We start from the raw sequence: 22,518 nt of genomic DNA, 5'->3' as shown, positions 1-22,518 counted from the left end.
AGTGGTGAAAATATATTTTTTTTTGTCAGGGCCAGCAAGGAGAAGCTGTGCCAGGAAAGGCATGGCTTGCTTCTTGCTTTGGAACCGTTAAGTCCAAAAAACTCAACCTGGAATTTGCTGTAAATGTCATGAACTGGAAGAGATTGGATAAATAGGCTAGGGTCTCTCCTGTTTGGGGGGGGGGGTTGGATTAGAGGACCTCTAAAGTCCCTTCTCCAACTCTATTATTCTGTGGATTGTCTCCACAGAAGTTGTGGGTGCAAAACCCTGGAGGTTTTGAAGAAGGCATCGGACAACCATTTGTATAAAGTCTTCAAATGTGGGCGAGAAGAGTCGTCAAATGGAACCAAATCACTTAAACTCGTTTTCTCACTTAACAACAGCAATTCTGAGCTCAATTGCGATTGTAAGTCGAGGTCCACCTCTATTATGTCTTCCTCGTTGCTGCCGGTTGCTATTTTCCTTACAAGTAAAAAAAAAAAAAAAAGCACTGGGAGAATTCCCACCCAAAAACCTAGATCCAAAGTTTGCACGATAGTCATTTTTTCAGGTGTGTCCAAGAACCCCGATTTCAAATGTCTGAACTCACTCCCAGGCTCAGTCAAACAATACGATGCCAATCTGGTGCAAAGCTGTGACAGCAGATTTGGTCGGGAGCGAAATGTCGAGGGTGGGAGTTGACGCAGCCCACCCACCAGACAGTGGTCTGGGGTGGGATAATATGGAAGAAAACAATCAGAATAACAGTGTAGGAAGGGACCTTCAGAGGTCTGCTAGTCCAACCCTCTGCTCAACCATATAAAAATGGACCCTATCCCATTTCAGACAAATGGCTGTCCAGTCTCTTCTTAAAAACCACAACTTCTGGAGATAATCCACAGAATAACAGAGTTGGAGAAGGGACCTCGGAGGTCTTTCTCCTGTTGAAGTAGGAGACCATATAAAAATAGTTGTCAAATGTCTTCTTCAAAACTTCCATGGATTGAGCATTCCCAACTTCTGGAGACCATCTACAGAATAACAATCCAATCCAGAACAACCCTCCAATCCAGAGTTGGAGAAGGGACCTCGGAGGTCTTCTAGTCCAACCCCCTGAATCAAGGCAGTCCTTAAACGAGTCACACGGTTGTTAAGCGAATCTGGTCCGTCCGTCCGTCCCCGTTGACTTTGCTTATCGGAAGGTCGCAAAAGGGGATGACGTGACCTGGGGAACACGGCCATCGTCATAACTATGAGTCGGTGGTCAGGCATCCTAACGTAAATCACTGGGATGCCGCAACGGTCATAAATATGAAAAAAAAGCTTCATAAGTCACTTTTTTCAGTGCCAGGTTGTTGTTGTTTTTTTTGAATGGTCACTAAACGAAGTGTTGTAAGTCGAGGACTGCCTGTAACATTGACCCCGGATTCAAAGCAGCAACCAAGGAGCTGAAATCCTCAACTGTCCAAGCAGGGAGGTGGCTCAGTGGCTAAGACGCTAAGCTTGACGATCAGAAAGGTCGGCAGTTCGGCGGTTCGAATCCCTAGTCCAGGTCTCCTGCCTGAGCAGGGGGTTGGACTAGATGACCTCCAAGGTCCCTTCCAACTTTACTGTTACGGTTACAGATCTTCCAAGCCAAACGAGGGCAAGAGCCGCTGAAACCATTCGCGGGCTCTCGATCCCCCAGCAACGGGTGTGCGTGTTCGTGTGACTCCGAGGTATACTGCCCCTGGCTATGGAGGCTCCACCCCGCTTCGCCGCGCGGGAAAGCTCCGCGTCCTTTGGGCGGAGGAGGAGAAGGAGGAGGGAAAAGGCTCGGCTTCAACTGAGAAGGAGGAGCCGGAGGCGGCGCGATGGAAACCCGCCGCGCTAATTTGCAGGAGCCCCAACCGAAATAATTCGCGGGAAAAGAGAGAAAGAGAGAGAGAGAGAGAGAGAGAAAGTAGCGTTGAAAAAAAAAAAGAAGAAGAAGAAGAAAGGAGGAGGGGTAAAGATGGCGCTCCGTGGCTTCCAGGGTGCTTCCAGACAACCTCGGCCACCCCAGGGCGCACGGAGAGTTTTCTGAAACTTGGAGATGCGCTCGGGACACCCCGCTCGTTGGCGCAGAGGAGAGCCAAGAGCCCCTTAACTTCTAAGCTTTCCTCTCCTCTCGGGACGTTTCCTTCTCCCCTGGCCATGGAGCCCGGCTGGGAGCCGACCTGGTAGGAGCCTCCTCCTTCCCCCACCCACGCACCCCAACGCAGCCTCGTCCGGATCCTCAAATAATAGGTAAGGGGGCGCAGGGGAGGAGGAGGAGGGGGGCGCCCCGAGTTGACAAGCGCAAACTTTCTTTCTTTCTTTTTTTTTTGCAGCGCGCGCGCCAGCCGGGTTGGTGCCAGGGTTGTTGGGAGGTGGAGGAATGGATGGCAGAGTCCGTGTGTGTGTGTGTGTGTGTGTGTGAGTGAGAGAGAGAGAGATGGGGGGAGAAATGAAAGACAGAGAGAGAGAGAGAGAAAGAGAGAGAGAAAGAGAGAGAGAGAGAGAGAGATGGGAGGAGAAATGAAAGAGAGAGAGAGAGATGGGGAGAAATGAGAGAGAGAGAGATGGGGGAGAGATGAAAGAGAAAGAGAGGGGGGAGAGAATGAGCAAATGAGAGAGACAGATGGAGAGAGAAAGAAGGAGACAGAGAGAACGAGAGACAGATTGAGAGAAAGAGAGGGGGGGAAGAGAGAGACAGAAGGAGAGAGAAACGGAGAGGAAGGGAGGGAGGGAGAGAGAGAGAATGAGAGATTAAGAGGGAGAGCGATTAAGAAAGAGAGAGAATGAGAAAATGAGAGGGAGAAGATTGAGAGAAAGAGAGGGGGAGAGAGAGAGAATGAGGGAGGAAGGGAGGGAGAGAGAGAGAGAATGAGAGATTAAGAGGGAGAGCGATTAAGAAAGAGAGAGAATGAGAAAATGAGAGGGAGAAAATTGAGAGAAAGAGGGGGGAGAGAGAGAATGAGGGAGGAAGGGAGGGAGGGAGAGAGAGAGAATGAGAGATTAAGAGGGAGGGCGATTCAGAGGGAGAGAATGAGAAAATGAGAGAGAGAAGATTGAGAGAAAGAGAGGGGGAATGAGGGAATGAGAGAGAAAGGGAGATGAAGGGAGGGAGGGAGAGAGAATGAGAGATTAAGAGGGAGAGCGATTAAGAAAGAGAGAGCATGAGAAAATGAGAGAAAGGGATTGAGAGGGAGAAAATTGAGAGAAAGAAAGAGAGAAGGGGGGGAAAAAACCGAATCTGGAGGCTTTCCTTTGGGCAGGCTGGCCCGGGACTGTCAACTAGATTGGAGCTGACTTAAGGGGGCTGCCCTAGGGTCCCCTTACCCTAGCCAGAACTCCTCCCCGTCCCTCCGCTCACCCTCTTGGCCCAACCCAGCGCTGTCCGCCGCCCGTTCCCACAGCACTCCTGGGCGCGTCAGCTTCAGGCTTTGCACCAGCCTCTCCGAGGCTTCCCTCGCTGCAACCGGTCTCCTCCTCCGGCTGGGCGAGAACCGGCCGTGGACACCGAGGGAGAACCAGAGGGTGGTGTGGGGTGGTGCATCACCCTCCTTTCTTGGTGGCAAGGCTGCGCGACCTCCCTGCTGTGCAGCCGGGGGTCCCATCCAGCAAAGGTGGGTAGAAACGGCCCAACAGGTCTCTCTACGGAGGGGAGGGGGTCAGGGCGAGGGGGGGGGAGATCTCTGTTACTGGCAAGGGGCACCCCTCCCAAGGGGCACCCCTCCCTCCCTCCCTCCCTCCCTTTTTTGCAAATGCAGCAGAGAGCCGGGCTTCCCCTGCTTCTAACTGAAAGGGAGGGCAACTCTTAGTAACCCCAATGGCTCGATCCGCAACTTCCTTTCTCGATCGCAGAAGCACTCGCCGTTCTTCCCTGGGTGGGTAATTTTATCGACCGCATCCTTTCTCTCTTGGTTCTCTTTCTTCCCCACCCCGGAAAAGTTTTGACGTTGGAGACCCAACCGAGCCATGAAAAGCTAGTTAGCTAGCTAGCTAGATACGATAGAGAGTGATAGATCCGATAGAGATTGATAGATAATGATAGAGATAGATTGATTGATTGATAGACAGATGGATAGATAGATATGATGTAGAAAGATAGAGAGATAGAGACACACACAGATAGATATGAGATAGACAGACAGACAGACTAGATATGATGTAGAAAGAGAGACAGATAGATATGAGAGATAGATAGATATGGTAGAGATTGATAGACTGATAGATAATGATAGAGATAGATTGATAGACAGATGGATAGATAGACATAATGTAGAAAGATAGAGACACATAGATAGATATGAGATAGACAGACAGACAGACAGACAGACAGACTGACCAGATATGATGTAGAGAGACACATAGATAGATATAAAAGATAGACACATAGATAGATATGATAGAGATAGATTGATAGCTATGATAGAGATAGATAGATTGATAGATAATGATAGAGATTGATAAACAGATGGATAGATAGATATGATGTAGAAAGATAGAGAGATAAAGATAGACACATAGATATGAGATAGATAGACAGACAGACTAGATATGATGTAGAAAGAAAGACGAATAGATATGAGAGATAGATAGATAGATAGATGATAAAGATATGATAGATAGATGAGATATGCTAGAGATAGATAAATAGACATGATAGAGAGATAAATAGATAGATATTCAAGTTTGTACTTTTTAAAAAAATATCTTTTGAATCGGCCAATGAGAGCATGCCAAAGAGAGAAATGGCTCTTAGTCATGCTGGGAGCTTTGCAAAATTAAAAAAACAAAACAAAACTGGGGGGTGGGGAGAATTTCCTTCCGCCCCCCCTCAAAAGGAGAGTTGAAATTATTCCAGAAGGTGGTCCTGACAAACTTACAAAGAGAGGAGATGAGTAGACAGAGGAGTAGTTTGGGAGCAGGTAGCCAGATCTCTTCCTTCCCCAGGAAAAAATGAGTGACAAGCTTACAATTGGGGTGGGGCTTCCCTGGTTAGATGCATTTTTTAAATATCTGCTTCATAAGCTGGGTTGATTATTTATCTCCAGCCAAGATGCTAGAAATGCAACTGATGTATGTCTTATTTAATTATTAAGTTTGTTTCAGCACTCATAATCCACCTCTTTATTTAAGTTTAATTTCTGTGCATTGCTCAGTAAGTGTTGTTGTTAGGTTGATAATGTTAGTGAAAATCCGTTTGGAGAAAACTCTGCTTTATCAGAAGCTCACACCCACCTTCTTTCAAATGGAGACAATTCCAGGAGAATTTTTTTTTGCAGAATTGGGAGTTTGTTTTGTTATTTTTGGGAAATCTATGTTGATGTAATCCACTACTATGCAACTTCTGGAAATGCAACATTCTTTGCCAAACACTTCTAGGAAAAAGCATTCAGAGCAGATAGCTGCTTTTTTTTAAAAAAAAATTCTTTCTCAGTGTTGCATTTGCATAATCGTGAGTTTTCTGAAAAGCAAAAACGGATGAATTCCAGGCCTCATTCTTGGAAAACCAAAGGCACTTTTTGAAATTTGGAATGCTTAACTAAGGATTCTGGGAAGTGAAGTTCAAACATGCTAGGAGGCCCCAGAATGGGAAAAATGACTAATTTTATTCTCTAAGTAAGAGTGTCTCACTTTAAGGCAGAGATCAACCTATTTTAATAGGATAGATAGATAGATAGATAGATAGATAGATAGATAGATAGATGTAGGTAGGTAGGTAGGTAGATAGAATAGAGATTGATAGATATGATAGAGATTGATAGATAGTTATGATAGATAGAGATAGAGAGAGAGATAGGATAGAGATTGATAGATAGATATGATAGATGATAGACAGACAGACAGAAAGAAAGAAAGATAGATAGAGATAGGATAGAGATTGATAGATTGATAATTATGATAGGGAGGGAGGGAGGGAGGGAGAGAGATTGATAAATAGAGAGATATAGGATAGATATGAGATAGATAGATAGATAGAAATAGAGATTGATAGATATGATAGAGATTTTTTTTTTTATTTTATTTGATTTATATGCCGCCCTTCTCCGGAGACTCAGGGCGGCTTACAGTGCGTTAAGCAATAGCCTTCATCCTTTTGTATATTTATACAAAGTCAGCTTATTGCCCCCACAATTGATTGATAGATAGTTACAATAGGTAGATAGATTACATAGATAGATAAGATAGATATTGATAAACAGATATGGGATAGATAGACGGAGAGAAAGATAGATATAGGATAGAGGTTGATAGATTGATAGTTATGATAGATAGGGAGGGAGGGAGGGAGGGAGAGAGAGAGATTGATAAATAGAGAGATAGGATAGATATGAGATAAATAGATAGAAAGATAGATAGATAGAATAGAGATTGATAGATAGATATGATAGAGATTGATAGATATTTATTTATGATAGATTACATAGATAGATATGATAGATATTGATAAATAGATATGGGATAGATAGACAGACAGACAGACAGACAGAGATAGATAGATAGATAGATAGATAGATAGATAGATAGATAGATAGAATTGAGATAGATATAGAGAGATGAGAGAGAGAGAGAGAGTTTGGTTCGAGGCATTGCAGTACAGGTAGTTCTCAACTTATAACAGTTTGTTTAGTGACTGTTCGAAATGACAAGGGCACTGAAAAACCTGGCTTATGACCATTTTCCACACTTAGAATCCTTGTAGCATCCCCATGGTCATCTGATCAACATTCAGACACTTGGCCACCGACTCATATTTATGACGGTTGCAATGTCCACGATCCCTTTTGCGACCTTCTGACAAGCCAGGTCCATGGGCAAGCCAGATTTCGTGCTTATAAGCAGAATTTCACAACCACTTACTAACTGAACAGCTGCAGTGATTCACTTAACAGATGTGGCAAGAAAGGTGGTACAGTGCGAACAACATTCACTTAAGGAATGTTTCACTTAGCCCCAGAAAGCTGGGGCTAAACACAGATACTCTTCGACATAGACCCAGTAGCTCCCAAGCTCCCTGGTCGTTCTCATCCCCAGAAACTCTGCTTCCCTGAATTGTGCAATAACAGCTTAGGAAGTGACCTATGATGTTTTCCGTGACACAGCTGGTTGCGCAGACATTGGAATGCCACAATCTTTACATGGATCGGAAGCCGCCAAGAATGAGAGGCCAAAAATAGACCTTGGCAAAGGAGGCCCTGCTACTAACTTACTGAACATCTCCCTCCCTTGCTGTTTGGAGTAAAAGCACATGGAGTAGCGGGCGTTACGGGTTGAAATCCAGCCAGGTGTGGCTCTAGCTGCCGGGGGTATCCGTTTCCGACAGGCTGAGTAGAGTAGAGTAGAGTAGAATAGAATAGAATAGAATAGAATAGAATAGAATAGAATAGAATAGAAGTAGAGTAGAGTAGAGTAGAGTAGAGTAGAGTAGAGTAGAGTAGAGTAGAGTAGAATAGAATAGAATAGAATAGAATAGAATAGAATAGAATAGAATAGAAGTAGTGTAGAGTAGAGTAGAGTAGAGTAGAATAGAATAGAATAGAATAGAATAGAATAGAATAGAATTAGTGTAGAGTAGAGTAGAGTAGAGTAGAGTAGAGTAGAACAGAACAGAACAGAACAGAACAGAACAGAACAGAATAGAATAGAATAGAATAGAATAGAAAAGAATAGAATAATGGAATGGAATAGAATAGAATAGAATAGAATAGAATAGAATAGAATAGAATAGAATAGAATAGAATAGAATAATGAAGAATGGAATGGAATGGAATAGAATAGAATAGAATAGAATAGAATAGAATAGAATAGAATAGAATAGAATAGAATAGAATAATGAAGAATAGAATGGAATAGAATAGAAGAATAGAATAGAATAGAAGAATAGAATAGAATAATGGAATGGAATGGAATGGAATGGAATGGAGTAGAGTAGAGTAGAGTAGAGTAGAGTAGAGTAGAGTAGAATAGAATAGAATAGAATAGAATAGAATAGAATAGAATAGAATAGAATAGAATAACTTTTTTGGCACCGAGTGCTGAAACGGAAGCGTGCATGCAGAGGAGCACCAGAAACCAGAAGAGCGGCTCTCTGGTGCGCATGCACACCCAGGAAGCTAAGCTTCTGGTTTCTGGCGTGTGCCTGTGCGCCGGTCACCTGGTCTTCCAGTTTCTGGCATGCATGCACGCACATGTGCGCCAGGGAGCTGCTCTTCCGGTGTCCAGAGCTCCTGCATGCGCCATGACCAGCTGGCATGTGCACGCCGGAACCCCGAAGAGCAACAGGCAACGGCTGGCGTGCCCGGAGAGATGGCTCTGCGTGCTACTTCTGGCACGCATGCCATAGGTTTGCCATCACGGGAATAGAACCTTTATTGTCACATTAAATGTACGCTGAGCAGCACACATTCTAGTGAAATTTTGTTGCATTCAGCTCTCAAGAGATAATCATTGTATATATACATGATACAAGAGAAACATCCCTGTCTTGTTTGAATGTATACATATACACGGCAGGAAAAAAAACAAAATCCTGTGAGTTTACAAGGCGGATAGCATAAGGATCAAAGCCGTTACAGAATCTAGCAGTCCTGCTATAGATACTTCGAAACCTCCTCCCTGAGGGGAGCAACAGAAACAGGCCATGAAATGGGTTTGTGGGGTCTCTCACAATGCTTCGAGCTCTAAGCACACAGCGCTTATAAGCGGCATCCTGAATAATGGGAAGCGAGCTTCCTATAATCTTCTCCGCTGTCCTCACCACTCTCTGTAGGGACTTTCTATCTGAGGCACTGCGGCCGCCAAACCAAACAAGGATGTAGTTTGTTCAAACGCTCTCAATTGTGCCTCTGTTAAAAAAGTAACCAGGACAGAAGGGAGAAAGATGTGCTCTTCTCATCTGACGCAGGAAATGCACGCTTCACTAATGTATGAAGAGAATCAAGTCAGATTGTTAGTGACCTGCACCCCCATCTACTTAATGCTACTGACCACCTCCGCAGCTGCAGCCTTGATACAAAGTGGAGTCTGACTATGCCGGCTCTTTCTAAAATCAACAATCATCTCCTTTGTTTTATTAACATTCAAAACCAGATGCAGAGTTTCCAGTTGTACAAATGACCTTACAGGAATTGCACAATGCAGCCGAGAGCGAATGGCTTCCTGACTTTTTTGCAAATCGGTTGCCTTAGAACCTTCCTGGGTCCACGTACAAGTTTTCCACCATCTTTAATGTCACTCAAAACCCGAGGCTGTGCAGTGCTTCAGTTCGGTCCTGATCACCTAAAGATGCTTGATCTTAAAACCTGGAGATTGCATGGCAGCCCTGAGTTTAATTTAATTCACCGCTCCAAAATCTGCCTGCTCCAAATGTTGATATTTTTTTGGGGATTTTTTTTTTAAAACCGCAACTTCGGAGCCGCGGGTGAGAACAGATTGAAAACATGAACTCAGTGTGAGAGTGTTTGGGGTCCTTGGGTTAATCATAGCCAGAAGTGGTATTCAGCCGGTTCGTACAAATTCGAGCGAACCGGTAGCGGGGAGTGCAGATGGCCCCACTCCCGCCCACCTGCCCGGACTTAATACCATCCTATTTAGCCACGTTTTCAAGACCGGGGACCTGCACGGAAGGTGCGCGTGCGAGCAAAGCACATGCACGGAAGGCTAGGCGCATGTGTGGATAGCACACACTTGCGGGGGGCAAACCGGTGGTAAGAATATTGGAAACCCACCGCTGATCGTAGCTATGCGTTTTTTAGAAATAATGCTCTTTTTTTTCTCTCTCTCTCTCTCTCTCTTTGTAGCCCAGGAACATGGGGACTCCTGACCCTGGGCGCACTTATGCAGCCCTCGGACACCTGCAGCAATCGATGGCGGATTGGGTCGCCAGAACTCAGGACAGTCGGCGAGAGCTGATGGCTAAATTGCCCGAAGGACAATATGTCTTATGCCGCTGGACTGATGGACTTTATTATCTTGGGAAGATTAAGAGAGTAAATAACATTTTCTCCCTTTCCTTCCTTCCTTCCTTCCTTCCTTCCTTCCTTCCTTCCTTCCTTCCTTCCTTCCTTCCTTCCTTCCTTCCTTCCTTTCTTTTATTTTGTATGGAAAAATATTTGTATTATTTTTTTTAAGTCTATAAGTAATCTTGTTTCCATCTCACATTTGTTAAGAGAGTTTAAATATGGGAGGGGACATACTGCTTCCCTTTCGCCTTTCAGCTCCAATCTAGGAGCCCTCAAGCAGTTGCATTCATGACAAACCATTTTATACCAAATTTATATTGGTATATTTATTTATTATTTCAATTATTTCAATATTTATATTTATATTCGAATCCGAGTAAGAGTATGGCTAGCTAATGAGAGCTAAAAAGCTTGAAATAGATCTATACTAGTCTCCCTTTATTTCTTTATCAGCAATATATATATATATGTATGTATGTATGTATGTATGTATGTATGTATGTATATATGTATATAATTTATACATTTTTCTTTAATAAACATAAAAAACTCAATGTTTACATGAAGAGTGCATTGTCTGGGTACAGAGGTTTGGGAAATAATAATAGAAATAATAACAATAATCATATTAATCATATAATAATAATTGCTTATCCATATTAATATACCTTTTAATTAATGTACCTTTTAAGTTTCTAAACCCTGTTTCTGTCATCTAACCATTGATAAAACGAATCCCATGTTAAAAAAAATATTCTGTTTCTTCCTTCTCCTTTATTTTAAGTGTTAATCTATCCATTTCTGCGCATTCTAATATTTTTTTAAAAATTACGTTTTCATCTATCTATTTTCATTCATCTATCTCTTCATTTTTCCACTGTTTGTGCAAAGACAATTCTCCTTGCTGTTTTTCTTTTTCCCTTTCGTATCTTCCTGCCTTCCCCAAGCTTATTCTATTATTATTATTATTATTATTATTATTATTATTATTATTATTCTAATTTATTTATTCTTGCAACTCCTTTTTCGGGTGCAAATAGCAATCGCTCGGTACTCTCAAAAGCCGGCAAAGGAGCAAAAGGAATAATGAAAAACTTTGGGGTTCACAGAGCATGTTAAGTTAGCCCATGTGGGGTGGAGGGTCCACTGTTTTAGGGAGTTGGGGGGAGCCCTACCTTCATTTTTGCAATCTGAGTCATGAACGAAGACCCCAGTTTGCAAAATTGGAGCAATCCAGGACACAGCCTGGATTACGCCACCTTTGCAACCTGAGCTCTGTGTTCTGCATTTTTTTTTTTATTCTGCCTTTACAGGTGAGTGAAGCTAAGCAAAGTTGCCTGGTGACCTTTGAAGACAATTCGAAATATTGGGTGCTATGGAAGGACATCCAGCATGGTGCGTGAACATTCCCGGCCTCTTGTCCTTGGGGGACTTCTCAACATTTTCAGATGTTGAATGCGGATGGGGGAGGAGATGAATGAGGATTAGAATCTTGCTGTTCTGACCTAGGCTTCTTTAGAAACTATACAGCACAATCTTAATACGGCTGTGAATTATTGTCATTCCCAGTCCGAAAGGCTTCTCAAACAGTCTTTCAGGGGAGTGTTTACAAACACCCACCTTATCTCCCTTGGAATGCAGCCAGAGAACTAATTGCCACACGCAGGGCAAGGCCAAACTTAGCACAGAGTCAAACAGAGCTTTTACCGACCAGATGAACTAATTGCTTCCTGCAAAAGCTCACATCCTTTCACTTCTCTTTTATGCCTTATGGGAGGGGCCAATCATCTCCAAGCCTTACTCCCAAGTCGACCCTGTTTCCTTAATTGCGCCTCTGTTTATACAACTCAGGATGGTATTAGCTTTTTTGGGGGGTTACAATTCTAAACCTGGATTGGGTTTACCAGATCTCTTCCCCCCCCCTCCCTTCCTGCTTTCTAGCTGGTGTTCCCAGTGAACAGCCTGAATGTAACATCTGCTTGGAGAAGACATCGGAACCTCTGAATGAGATCTTGATCTGTGGGAAATGTGGAGTTGGTGAGCACGTTCTCCAGATCTTCCTCCTACCTGGTTTTGGGTGGGTCTGGATCAGTGGCGAAATCCAATTTTTTTTACTACTGGTTCTGTGGGTGTGGCTTGGTGGGCATGGTAGGGGAAGGATACTGCAAAATCCCCATTCCCTCCCCACTCCTGGGGGAAGGATATTGCAAAATCTCCATTCCCACCCCACTCTGGGGCCAGTCAGAGGTGGTATTTGCCGGTTCTCCGAACTACTTAAAATTTCCGCTACCGGTTCTCCAGAACCTGTCAGAACCTGCAGGATTTCACCCCTGGTCTGGATCATCCCTACTATTGTTTCTCTGCTGTGGGCGAGGAACGGGTGTAGTGGTGTAGCGTAAAGATTTAAAATTCAAGTCATTTCTAGCTTGAGTTCAAAATACCTCTCTGACACTTTATTTTTTTAAACAATTTTTTAATTTTATTTTAATACCAACACTTCATCTTTTATTAAACAGTGTGTCATCTGGGTACAAATATTTTGTGCAATAACAATTAAAATTTACAGCTATATTTAATATTTTATCTATTCTAAAACTTAATACTATTCCTAACATACCTACTATTATAACAATCGTCTTCTTAGTTTATTTAACTTTATTAAAACATTTTCCATATTTCACTTCTCTGCTTTTCTTTCTAATTTTCATATTTGTTCTCTAACCATTGATAGAATAACTAACCATACACTATAATAATCAGAACCTTCCTTTTCTTTAATTGCAAGTGTTAAATCTATTCATTTCTGCACATTCTAATTATCTTCTTAATAACATTCTCATCCCTAGGGATCTCGTCACTTTTCCAATTTTGTGCAAATACAATTCTAGCTGCAGTTATTACACGAAGAATCAGATATACATTTTTCTTTACTATAAGTTTCTGGTAAAATCCCCAACAAGATTAATTCAGGTTTAAAATCAATATGTTGTTGTATTATTTCTTCCAATCAAATACAAATTTTTGTCCAGTATTTCTTAACTTCTACACACGTCCACCACATATGATAGTACGACAGGGTTATATGATAATGTTGTGGATGCTTCTGAATTTAAACTTCCGTATCGCTTTAAAACTTTCCGTTTCCCCCTTCTCCTCCTTCCCAGGGTACCACCAACAGTGCCACATTCCACTGGTGGAGAGCCTTGAAGAGTCTTTGGGGACTCCCTGGTTTTGTCGGAGATGTATCTTCGTATTAGCCGTGAGGGTGAGTGGCATACAAGAGTTTTTCGGTGGCTAAGAAGCTGAGCTTGTCGATCGAAAGGTCGGCAGTTCAGCGGTTCAAATCCCTACTGCTGCCTAACGGGGTGAGCTCCCATTACATGTCCCAGCTTCTGCCAACCTAGCAGTTCGAAAGCATGTAAAAAAGGCAAGTAGAAAAATAGGGACCACCTTTGGTGGGAAAGGAACAGCGTTCCGTGCGCCTTTGGCGTTGAGTCATGCCGGCCACATGACCACGGAGACGTCTTCGGACAGCGCTGGCTCTTCGGCTTTGAAACAGAGATGAGCACCGCCTCCTAGAGTCGGGAACGACTTGCCTCCAGAAGTTGTGAATGCTCCAACACTGGGAGTTTTTAAGAAAAGGTTGGACAACCATTTGTCTGAAGTGGTGTAGAGTTTCCTGCCTAAGCAGGGGGTTGGACTAGAAGACCTCCAAGGTCCCTTCCAACTCTGTTATTCTATTCTATTCTATTCTATTCTATTCTATTCTATTCTATTCTATTCTATTCTATTCTATTCTATTCTATTCTTCCGTCAAAAGTAAGGCACTCCTTCCCAGGGGGAATAAAACTTGTTGAGTTGGCCACCTGCCTCTGGGAAAGACATTAAGAGGAGGAAGAGGGAGAAGGATATTATATATTATAAAAGAAGAGGAACGATTGACTTGAGAATGCGTAGAAAATGCTTGTTTCTTGTTCCTTCTCCAGAAAGGCGGGGCCTTGAGGAAAGGAGCCATCGCTCGGACTCTGCAGACGGTTAAAATGGTCCTGTGTTATAATCCGGAAGAGCTGGAATGGGATTCCCTCCACAGAACAAATCATCAGCAGTGTTACTGCTATTGTGGTGGTCCCGGAGAGTACGTTCGATTAAGGGCGATGTTGGGGGGAATCACTGAAGGGTTCGAGAGGGTGAAGAGTGATCTTGGGCAGCTGGAGGGGACGGTTTTCGGCGTCCCCGAGGGATGCAGATATTTCCGTTTTCTGAAACGTGGCCCTGAGCTTTGCAAGCTGGCTTTGAAATTCACTTCGGTGGGTGCAAACGATTCCATGTTTTTCCAACGTGGCTGTGAGCTCTGGCAGCTGGAGGATGGTCGCTGTCCAAGGCAGTTGCTAAACGAGGACTACCTGTGTTAGAGGACGATACCGATAAAGAATGTCTTCCTGTTCCTTCTCAGGTGGTACCTGAAGATGTTGCAGTGCCTTCAATGCCGTCAGTGGTTTCACGAAGCTTGTATGCAGTGCCTGAACCATCCCATGCTTTTTGGAGATCGGTAGGTGCGGCCGGAGTCCTGCCGGCTGAGGAGGAAAGGTTTTGTAGTCCAACCCAGGGGTGAAATTCAGCAGGTTCTGACAGGTTCTGGAGAACCGGTAGCGGAAATTTTGAGTAGTTCGGAGAACCGGCAAATACCACCTCTAGCTGGCCCCAGAATGGGGTGGGAATGGAGATTTTGCAATATCCTCCCCCCAGGAGTGGGGTGGGAATGGAGATTTTGCGGTATCGTTCCCCTGGCGTGGGGTGGGAATGGGAATGGGGTGGAGTGGGGTGGGGTGGAGAGCTGCCAGGCCGATATCTTCAAAACTTGGCAAGGAGTCACGAACCAATTAAGCGAACTAATTGACTCCTGCAAACTCCACTCCCCTTTCGCTCCTCTTTATTCCCTATGGGAGGGGCCATTCATCGTCCACCTGTGGCTTTATTCCCGAATCGACCCTTGTTCCTTAGCTGATCCCTTCATCTGGTAGCTCTGCGTATGTGCACACTGGGAACAGGATCCAGCTGCTCTTCTGCCCCACTGATGTCTGACTCCAAAAGCAGCTGACAACTGTCAGACGGTCCTGGCCCCCTCTCTGCCTCAGACGCAGAGCCCTCCTCAGAGCCCTCCCCAGACTCCAGGACTGGCCCATGTTCCTCCCCTCACTGTCTGAGTCTGCTGACAGATCCGCTGGCCGCTGGTGGGAAGGGTTTTGTAGTCCAATCCCTACCAAAGGCAGCAGCTGGGGCAGGAAGCCTGATATACAGTTCTTGCATCCATCTAAAAATCAATTAACCGGAGCCTGTTCTCTCTTTTTCTCTCGCGCGTCTTTCAGATTTTATATTTTCTACTGCACGGTGTGTAATCAGGGACCGGAGTATCTCAAACGTTTACCTTTGAGATGGTAAGATCTGCTTCCCCCCAACTCCCAAATAAAAGGAATTTACGTTCATGTATCTTATTGCACCAGGTACCACTTAGCCCTTACTTAGGGTAAAAAAGGGGGAATTACCAAAACACGTTATACCATAGAGAGCTTCTTCCATTCTCATCCTGGCACCGCTGAGTTTTCAAAGTTTGGTTTCTAGGTTCCAGCTTCTGTATTACAAAGAGCCTCAGCCACAAAGTTAGGGATGGGGTGATGTTCTTGGGGGGGTTTTTTTTAAGCATCGTTTTAAAATGTATATATGCTGGAAAAGGAAATATAGGCTTTCACGCGTGCCTTAAATTGAGCAATTGAGAGTTGAAGAGATTAGGACGATCGGGTGATATTAGGAACCCGGTTTTTCTGTTCAAAGTTTTTTTTTAACTGTACAGATCTTCATGAATTGTATGGTTTGTAATGTTTATTATTGGGAAGAGGAAGGAAAGGAGGCGGGAAGAGAGATATGGGAGGAGGAAGAGGAGGAGGAAGAAGAGAAATAGGAGGAGAGAAGGAGGAGGGATGATAGAATAGAATAGAGTAGAATAGAATAGAATAGAATAGAATAGAATAGAATAGAATAGAATAGAATAGAATAGAATAGAATAGAATAGAATAGCAGAGTTGGAAGGGACCTTGGAGGTCTTCTAGTCCAACCCCTTGCTTAGGTAGGAAACTCTACACCACTTCCGACGAATTGTTATCCAACATCTTAAAAACTTCCTGTGTTGGAGCATTCACAACTTCTGGAGGCAAGTTGTTTCCCCTGATTAATTGTTCTCACTGTCAGGAAATTTCTCCTTAGTTCTAAGTTGCTTCTCTCCTTGATTAGTTTCCATCCATTGTTTCTTGTTCAACTCTCAGGTGCTTTGGAGAATAGCTTGACTCCCTCTTCTTTGGGGCAGCCCCTGAGATATTGGAAGACTGCTATCTTGTCTCCCCTAGTCCTTCTTTTCATTAAACTAGACATACCCAGTTCCTGCAACCATTCATCGTATGTTTTAGTCTCCAGTCCCCTAATCATCATGGTTGCTCTTCTCTGCACTCTTTCTAGAGTCTCCACATCTTTTTTACATTGTGGGATCAGGGATATGGGAGGAGGAAGAAGAGAACTGGGAAAACGAGGAGGAAGAGAAATAGGAGGAGGAGGAGGAGGGATGAAATATGAGAGATATGAGAGGAGGAGGAGGAGGAAGAAGAGAAATAGAAGGAGGAGGGATGAGAGGTATAGGAGGAGGAGAAGGAAGAAAAATAGGAGGAAGAGGGTTGAGAGATGACAGATCTAGGAGGAGATATGGGGGGAGGAGGAGGAGGAGGAAGAAGAAGAAGAGAAATTGGAGGAGAGGCGGCGGAGGAGGAGATTTTTATGGAGGTATATAAAACTAATCAAAGAAAGAATTGGCCATCAGGAAATGCTATCCCTATTCCTTCACCTTATGCTATAAACATTGCCACCTCCTTCCTGCAATCATTTCCTTCAACAGGAAGGTCATTGTCTCCTTTGTTTCTTGAACACACAGGGTCGATGTCGTGCACCTTGCCATCTACAACCTGGGCGTGCAAAGTAAGAAGAAATATTTCGACTTTGAGGAAATCTTAGCCTTTGTCAATCACCGCTGGGACCATTTTCAGCTTAGCAAGGTACGCGGGGCCAGCCTCAAATCCTTCTCTTTATAATTTGCTTCCCATTGAACACGAGCTAACTTCCTCTGGAGCTGTTCTTATAAAATGGGTTCTCTATCGCTAATTGAAAGATATTTAGATGCTTTATGCTTGGAAGTAGGGCAGGAATATGACAAAAGGTGGATTCTCTAGTCTCAGCTTGGTATCAAATCTGCGATCTTGAGGTGTGCAAAGATAAATTCTCCAAGTTGTTTCTTCTTCCCTGTCAGGGTAGTGATTTTTTTTTTTTTAATTTGATTTATATGCCGCCCTTCTCCGGAGACTCAGGGCGGCTTACAATGCGTTAAGCAATAGCCTTCATTCTTTTGTATATTTTATACAAAGTCAGCTTATTGCCCCCACAAACTGGGTCCTCATTTCACCTACCTTAGAAAGGATGGAAGGCTGAGTCAACCTTGAGCCTTGGAGAGATTCGAACCAGCAGAAATTGCAGGCAGCTGTGTTAATAACAGGGTGCACTAAACCCCTGTACTATCAAGGCTCTTATTTAAGATTTAAGAGCTAACCAGCTGCTACAATGATGCAATGATGAACTGATGGGAATGAGTCAGCATTTTTGGCTGTTATCCCTTTAAGAGCCTGTATAATAATAAGAGACCCTGTTAGGGCACATCTCTATCGCCGTGTGTTCTTCCTTGCTGTAATTTACTGATTGTTTGACTTCTGCCTATAGTACGTGTATGCCTAGTACATATTCTTTTGTAGATAAAAACCACTATTTCTTGCAAACCTCTGTTTGCTGTTATTGCTCCTGGGTTGTCTCACATAGTAAAGCTGCGTGCACTCTGACATTCCCTAAACCCCAAAACAAGGTCCCAGCAAAAAGCTGGGACAAGCGAGAATGGACCCACGAAATTCCACAGAAGTTTAGAGAAGGATGGTGGATGGTGGATTAGACACAGCTTTGACTTAGTCTTTCAAAGGTTGGCGCAAAAAGCTAATTTGGGGCTAATTTTGCCTTAAAATCTCTTCCCCAGTTGACTGCAACCCCTGTGGCAGAACGAGGTCCTCTCCTTCTAGATGCATTAAACAGTTACAAAAGCAGGTGAGCTTGAAATAATCTATTCTCCTAAGAGTTGTAAAGATCCAGCTGACTCGATTAGAAGAGGATATTGGTAGCTCGGGGTTGAGTTGTGGGGTCCTTGGTTCTCTCTGAGCTTGGTGGGGGTTTTTTGCAGACATTTCATTACCTTACTAAGTGACATCATCAGTGCTAGAAGGGAGTGGAGTTTGTGGAGAAGAGGAGGAGGAGGAATGTAGGGGTCCTTGGTGCTCTCTGAACTCAGCGATTTTCTTGCGGACGTTTCTTTTCTCGTTGAACCAAGATGCTGGATTTGTCTTGGTGGCTTTTCAGGTTTCTGTGCGGGAAGGAAATCAAGAAAAAGAAATGCATCTTCCGCCTCCGGGTTCGAGTTCCCCCAAATCCTCCCAGCAAGATGCTCCCGGATAAGTTTGCGGGACGGAGCGAGACAAAGAAAAGGGGGAAAGTCAAATCCTCCCACAAAAGCAGGTCTGTAGAAGTCAGCAGAGGCTCTTCGCTTGAGCTTTCGAGGTCTCCCTTTGGTCTTCGTGCCACCTGTCTGATTCCTGGTCTTTTCTTTATTTATTTTTTCCCTTTCCTCTCCAGTTTGCTGCCGCATCAATCCCAGCACGAACGGAGAAGGAAAAACCCCAAATTTCTCTTGGAGGATGCCATTCCAAGTGTCAGTTTGCTAAAATGATGGGCTCTGCGGTTGGGAACTGCCTTCAAATTCTACGTGGGGCTGTGAGAGGACTGGTGGGTTTTCTTGCAAATTATTCTCATTCTCCCTCTCTCTCCTTTTTCCTTTTTCCTTCCTGCCACAGAGTGATTTTGCCTCAGCTTGGAGCACCAACCATCACCTGGCCTGCATCTTTGATTTCTCGCTGGATGAAATCCAGAGTCTTAAAAGGTAACACTTTTTCTTGAAGACATTTCATTACCCAGCTAGGGAACATCATCAATGCTAGAAAGGGGTGGGATTTGGGAGGAGAAGGAGGAGGAGGAGGATGACGACAACAATTCTATCTGGACTGTGGGGTCCTTGGTGCTCTCTGAGCTTGTTTGTTTTCTTGAAGATGTTTCATTACCCAGCTAGGGAACATCATCAATGCTAGAAAGGGGTGGAGTTTGGGAAGAGGAGGAGGAGGAAGAAGAAGAAGAAAAATGGAGGAAAAGAGGAGGAAAAGGAGGAGGACTGTGGGGTCCTTGGTGCTCTCTGAGTGTTTGTTCTCTTGAAGACGTCTCCTTACCCAGCTAGGGAACATCATCAATGCTAGAAGAGGGTGGGATTTGGGAGGAGAAGGAGGAGGAGGAGGATGACGACAACAATTCTATCTGGACTGTGGGGTCCTTGGTGCTCTCTGAGCTTGTTTGTTTTCTTGAAGATGTTTCATTACCCAGCTAGGGAACATCATCAATGCTAGAAAGGGGTGGGGTTTGGGAAGAGGAGGAGGAGGAGGAGAATTTTCCTGTCTGGACTGTGGAGTTTTTGGTGCTCTGAGCTTGGTTATTTTCTTGCAGACATTTCATTACTGTTCTTTCTCCCTCTTTTCTAGTGCAAGTTCGGGCCACGGCTTCCTCTCCGATGTAGACTCCACGGACGCTGCCAGCACGTCGGGCTCGGCCTCGACGAGTTTCTCCTTCGAGTCGAGGTCCTTTATAAATTGAAAAGGCTTCTCTTGTTAAAAAGCATTTCGGCCCCTGAAAGTTGTATCCCAGCTAGCCCTCCCAATTCAGACGAGTTTAAGTGAGATGCACCCGATGTCAGAGGTTGCATCTGACTCACAAAAAAATACCCTGCAGTTTTACGACATTGGGAGCAATAACTCTGATTGCCAAACAATCAGTTGACCTTACACCAGCAGCTCCCAACCTGTTGGGCGCCAGGGACCGGTTCCGTGGAGAAAGGTTTTTCCGTGGACCGGAGGGGGAGGTTTTGTGTGCTGCCTGCATCCCGCAGATGTGGCTTCGCTTCTTTGCATGGACCGGTTGCTGGCTGTTCCAACCCAGCCCCTCAAACACAACAAACCCTGATTCCTTTATTAGGAGCGCCAGCAGCCGCGGGAAAAAGTTTCTCTTTCACCTCAGGCTAACAAGTCTGTCCAGCCGGGAGATGAATAGTTATCAGCCATATCTATTCATCTCTGTCCACTGCCTTTTATCCCCAGAGCTAGGGTGGGGCTTCGCTAGCAGCAGTGGCTCTTCCGTCCCAAGGACCGGCCCATAGATTTCCACTGCTCTCCTCTCCTCTGCCTTCTGTGCATCCGTGCATCAGGCAGTAGACCCAACTGTTGCTCCTCTTCCTCATCAGCCACTTCCAGACCTGGGGGCTCTTGATGACCCTCCATCTGAGGGCTGATGGACAGCCCATGTTCCACCTCTCTCTCTCTCTCTCTCTCTCTGCCAGCTCCATTCCCTCTTCCTCCTCGGAGCTCTCAGGTTGCCTTGATGCTGGCCCTGACTCCCATGCCTCCTCCTCCTTATCTGATTTGGTTGCTGGAGCAGCTAGAGGCTGATAGGCCACAACATTGACATGCCACGGACCGGGGGTTGGGGACCCTTGCCTTACGCCTCATCCCTAAGAAACCCCTGTTTTCTTACCATCTTTTGGCAGGACAAACGTCGGAAGCCGGAAGCGCAAACTGTCCGCTAAAACCTACGCGCCGTTCGACGCCAAACCGAAATCCTCCGAGCGTCTCCGCAGGCTCGTCCCCGGCTGCTCCTTGGATGGCAGTGACCGTGCCAGCAGTCCGGATCGCCCAGGGAACGCCATCGACTGCCAGACTTTGGAGAGCTTGAGCGAAGACGATTTATCCCTCTCTCACCTCCAGTCATCCATCAGCAGCTATTTCGGAGCCACCGGCCGGTTAATCTGCGGAGAGAAATATCAAGTGTTGGCTCGGAGGATCAGCCCAGAAGGAAAAGTGGAATATCTCGTGGAGTGGGAGGGCAGCACCCCCTACTGAGGCGTGTCGGGGGCCCGCCATGTGAAGCCATAAGAGAGAAACAGGGTGGGGAATGCAATCAGGGAAAAACAGTTTGCCCTGAACTGCCTTGGGGATTATCTGTTCCAGACTAAATTTCCAACGGTCCCTGTTGTAAACCCTTTGGGTTGGGCTAGGAAAGATGGAAAGCGTGGCTTAGCGATCAGTGACTGTTTAACCTTAGCTCCGTGTGGCCGTTCGGGACAAAAGGGGGAGCGAATTCCCCGGGGCAGCCCCATAGAAATTACATCACTTGGACAAGATTGGCACCTATCTAACGTGGCACTTATATTGTCCCGTTGATAAAGGATAGCGAGAGATCACACGTCGATAGGATCCAGGAGGGGGTTGAATGGATAACCCTGCTTAGCAGGTGGGATGAGCAGAGAATTGTAAAACAGGCTGATTGGATGGCTGGTGGAGGAATGCCTATAAGGATAAAGCCAAAGGGTGGGGATTTAGGGACACCTCCAAGCTCCTGGGTGCGGCCCCCCACAATCCCTTCCTAAACTGGGTTGCAGTTTTAATGTGACGGAAGGGGGGGAAAGATTAGCAAATGCACTAAAGATGCACACACCTTGATTCTCTTCCACTTCATTGGAAGTGGACATCTGGCGGGTGAGCTTTCTACCCTGTCCGTTTTGGCTCGATGGTTTGCAATTTATTTTATTTTTTTGACTGCCGTGGATGAAAGCTGAAAATTCAGCTAGGATGGTCCGTTTATGACAAATGTCTCAACAGGAGGCGGTTCCCAGCCTAGAAAAAGCACAAAATTGGCTGTTGCGTTTTTACCTTGCCAAGATTCCCCTTTTTTTTCCATTTACAAGTGCCTCTCTCTCCACATATATATATGCTGTTATCCCCAGAGGAAAAGATTTGCAGAGCAATACTGAATCCTAATTGTATTTTCCTGCTCCTGTTTGCACAGTTTAACTTGAGGCCCCTGCAGACAAGAGAGGGCCTCTCAAAATATATATTCTAACCCCCCCCCCCCCGAAGGATTTATTTGTATTTTAAAATATTATAATAATTATTTTTGCCTTGGTTTGGACTGATCTTGTAAACGCTTCTATGCACCTTCACAAGTCAGGGCCGCTGCTTTTTTTAATAAGTGGCCTTTTGTGTGTTCGTTCTTATTCAAATGGTAATGAATGTGTCAGAGGTACAATTATTAAAAAAAAAAAAAGAATATTGGTAACTTGGCCGTATCTTCATATTGCTAGCACTGCGTGAGAGGGTATACAGCAGCTGTTTGGAAGTTGAATGCTCGAGGGACGAGGGGAAGCTCTAAAAGAAGGGAAGGGAGCACCTGAGTTGGGACACAAATTGATAAATTCGGAGATTTTAAAAGAACCTGGATCTGAAGAAGTAAAGTGAAGGAGAGGCAGGTCACAATCACAGCGCTTGGAGGAAGGAAGAAAACGTAG

General features: G+C 44.7%; 1 protein-coding gene across 2 annotated transcripts; it reads left to right on the top strand.

Annotated features, from left to right (window-relative positions):
* Positions 1-1,725: 1,725 nt before the first annotated feature.
* On the top strand, positions 1,726-22,073 carry PHF19 (PHD finger protein 19). 2 transcript variants are annotated; one of them, XM_034416638.3, is made up of 15 exons: positions 1,726-2,247; positions 9,789-9,977; positions 11,264-11,345; positions 11,892-11,987; positions 13,115-13,215; positions 13,937-14,085; positions 14,404-14,499; positions 15,317-15,385; positions 16,924-17,044; positions 18,064-18,131; positions 18,441-18,596; positions 18,714-18,789; positions 18,932-19,017; positions 19,664-19,759; positions 20,722-22,073. In XM_034416638.3, exons 2-15 carry the CDS (start codon positions 9,798-9,800, stop codon positions 21,071-21,073), a joined length of 1,728 nt encoding a protein of 575 aa, XP_034272529.2. In that variant the 5' UTR covers positions 1,726-2,247; positions 9,789-9,797; the 3' UTR covers positions 21,074-22,073. The 2 variants fall into 2 exon arrangements, with proteins under 2 accessions (XP_034272529.2, XP_034272530.2); XM_034416639.3 differs by lacking the exon at positions 1,726-2,247 and adding an exon at positions 3,411-3,608.
* Positions 22,074-22,518: the final 445 nt, after the last annotated feature.

Source organism: Pantherophis guttatus, chromosome 16 (assembly GCF_059756535.1).
Source record: "Pantherophis guttatus breed Tessera chromosome 16, ASM5975653v1, whole genome shotgun sequence".
Classification (NCBI taxonomy): domain Eukaryota; kingdom Metazoa; phylum Chordata; class Lepidosauria; order Squamata; family Colubridae; genus Pantherophis; species Pantherophis guttatus.
The sequence above is the reverse complement of the archived record's forward strand: the minus strand, read 5'-3'. Positions and strand labels throughout refer to the sequence as shown.

What these genes read in the sequence shown, in the direction of transcription:
- PHF19 (XM_034416638.3), top strand. Translation starts at nt 9,798, where the DNA reads ATGGGGACTCCTGACCCTGGGCGCACTTATGCAGCCCTCGGACACCTG. An exon ending in ATGGAAGGACATCCAGCATG is followed by an intron (nt 11,346 to 11,891) that starts GTGCGTGAACAT and finishes CCTGCTTTCTAG; the next exon opens with CTGGTGTTCCCAGTGAACAG. An exon ending in GAAATCCAGAGTCTTAAAAG is followed by an intron (nt 19,018 to 19,663) that starts GTAACACTTTTT and finishes CCTCTTTTCTAG; the next exon opens with TGCAAGTTCGGGCCACGGCT.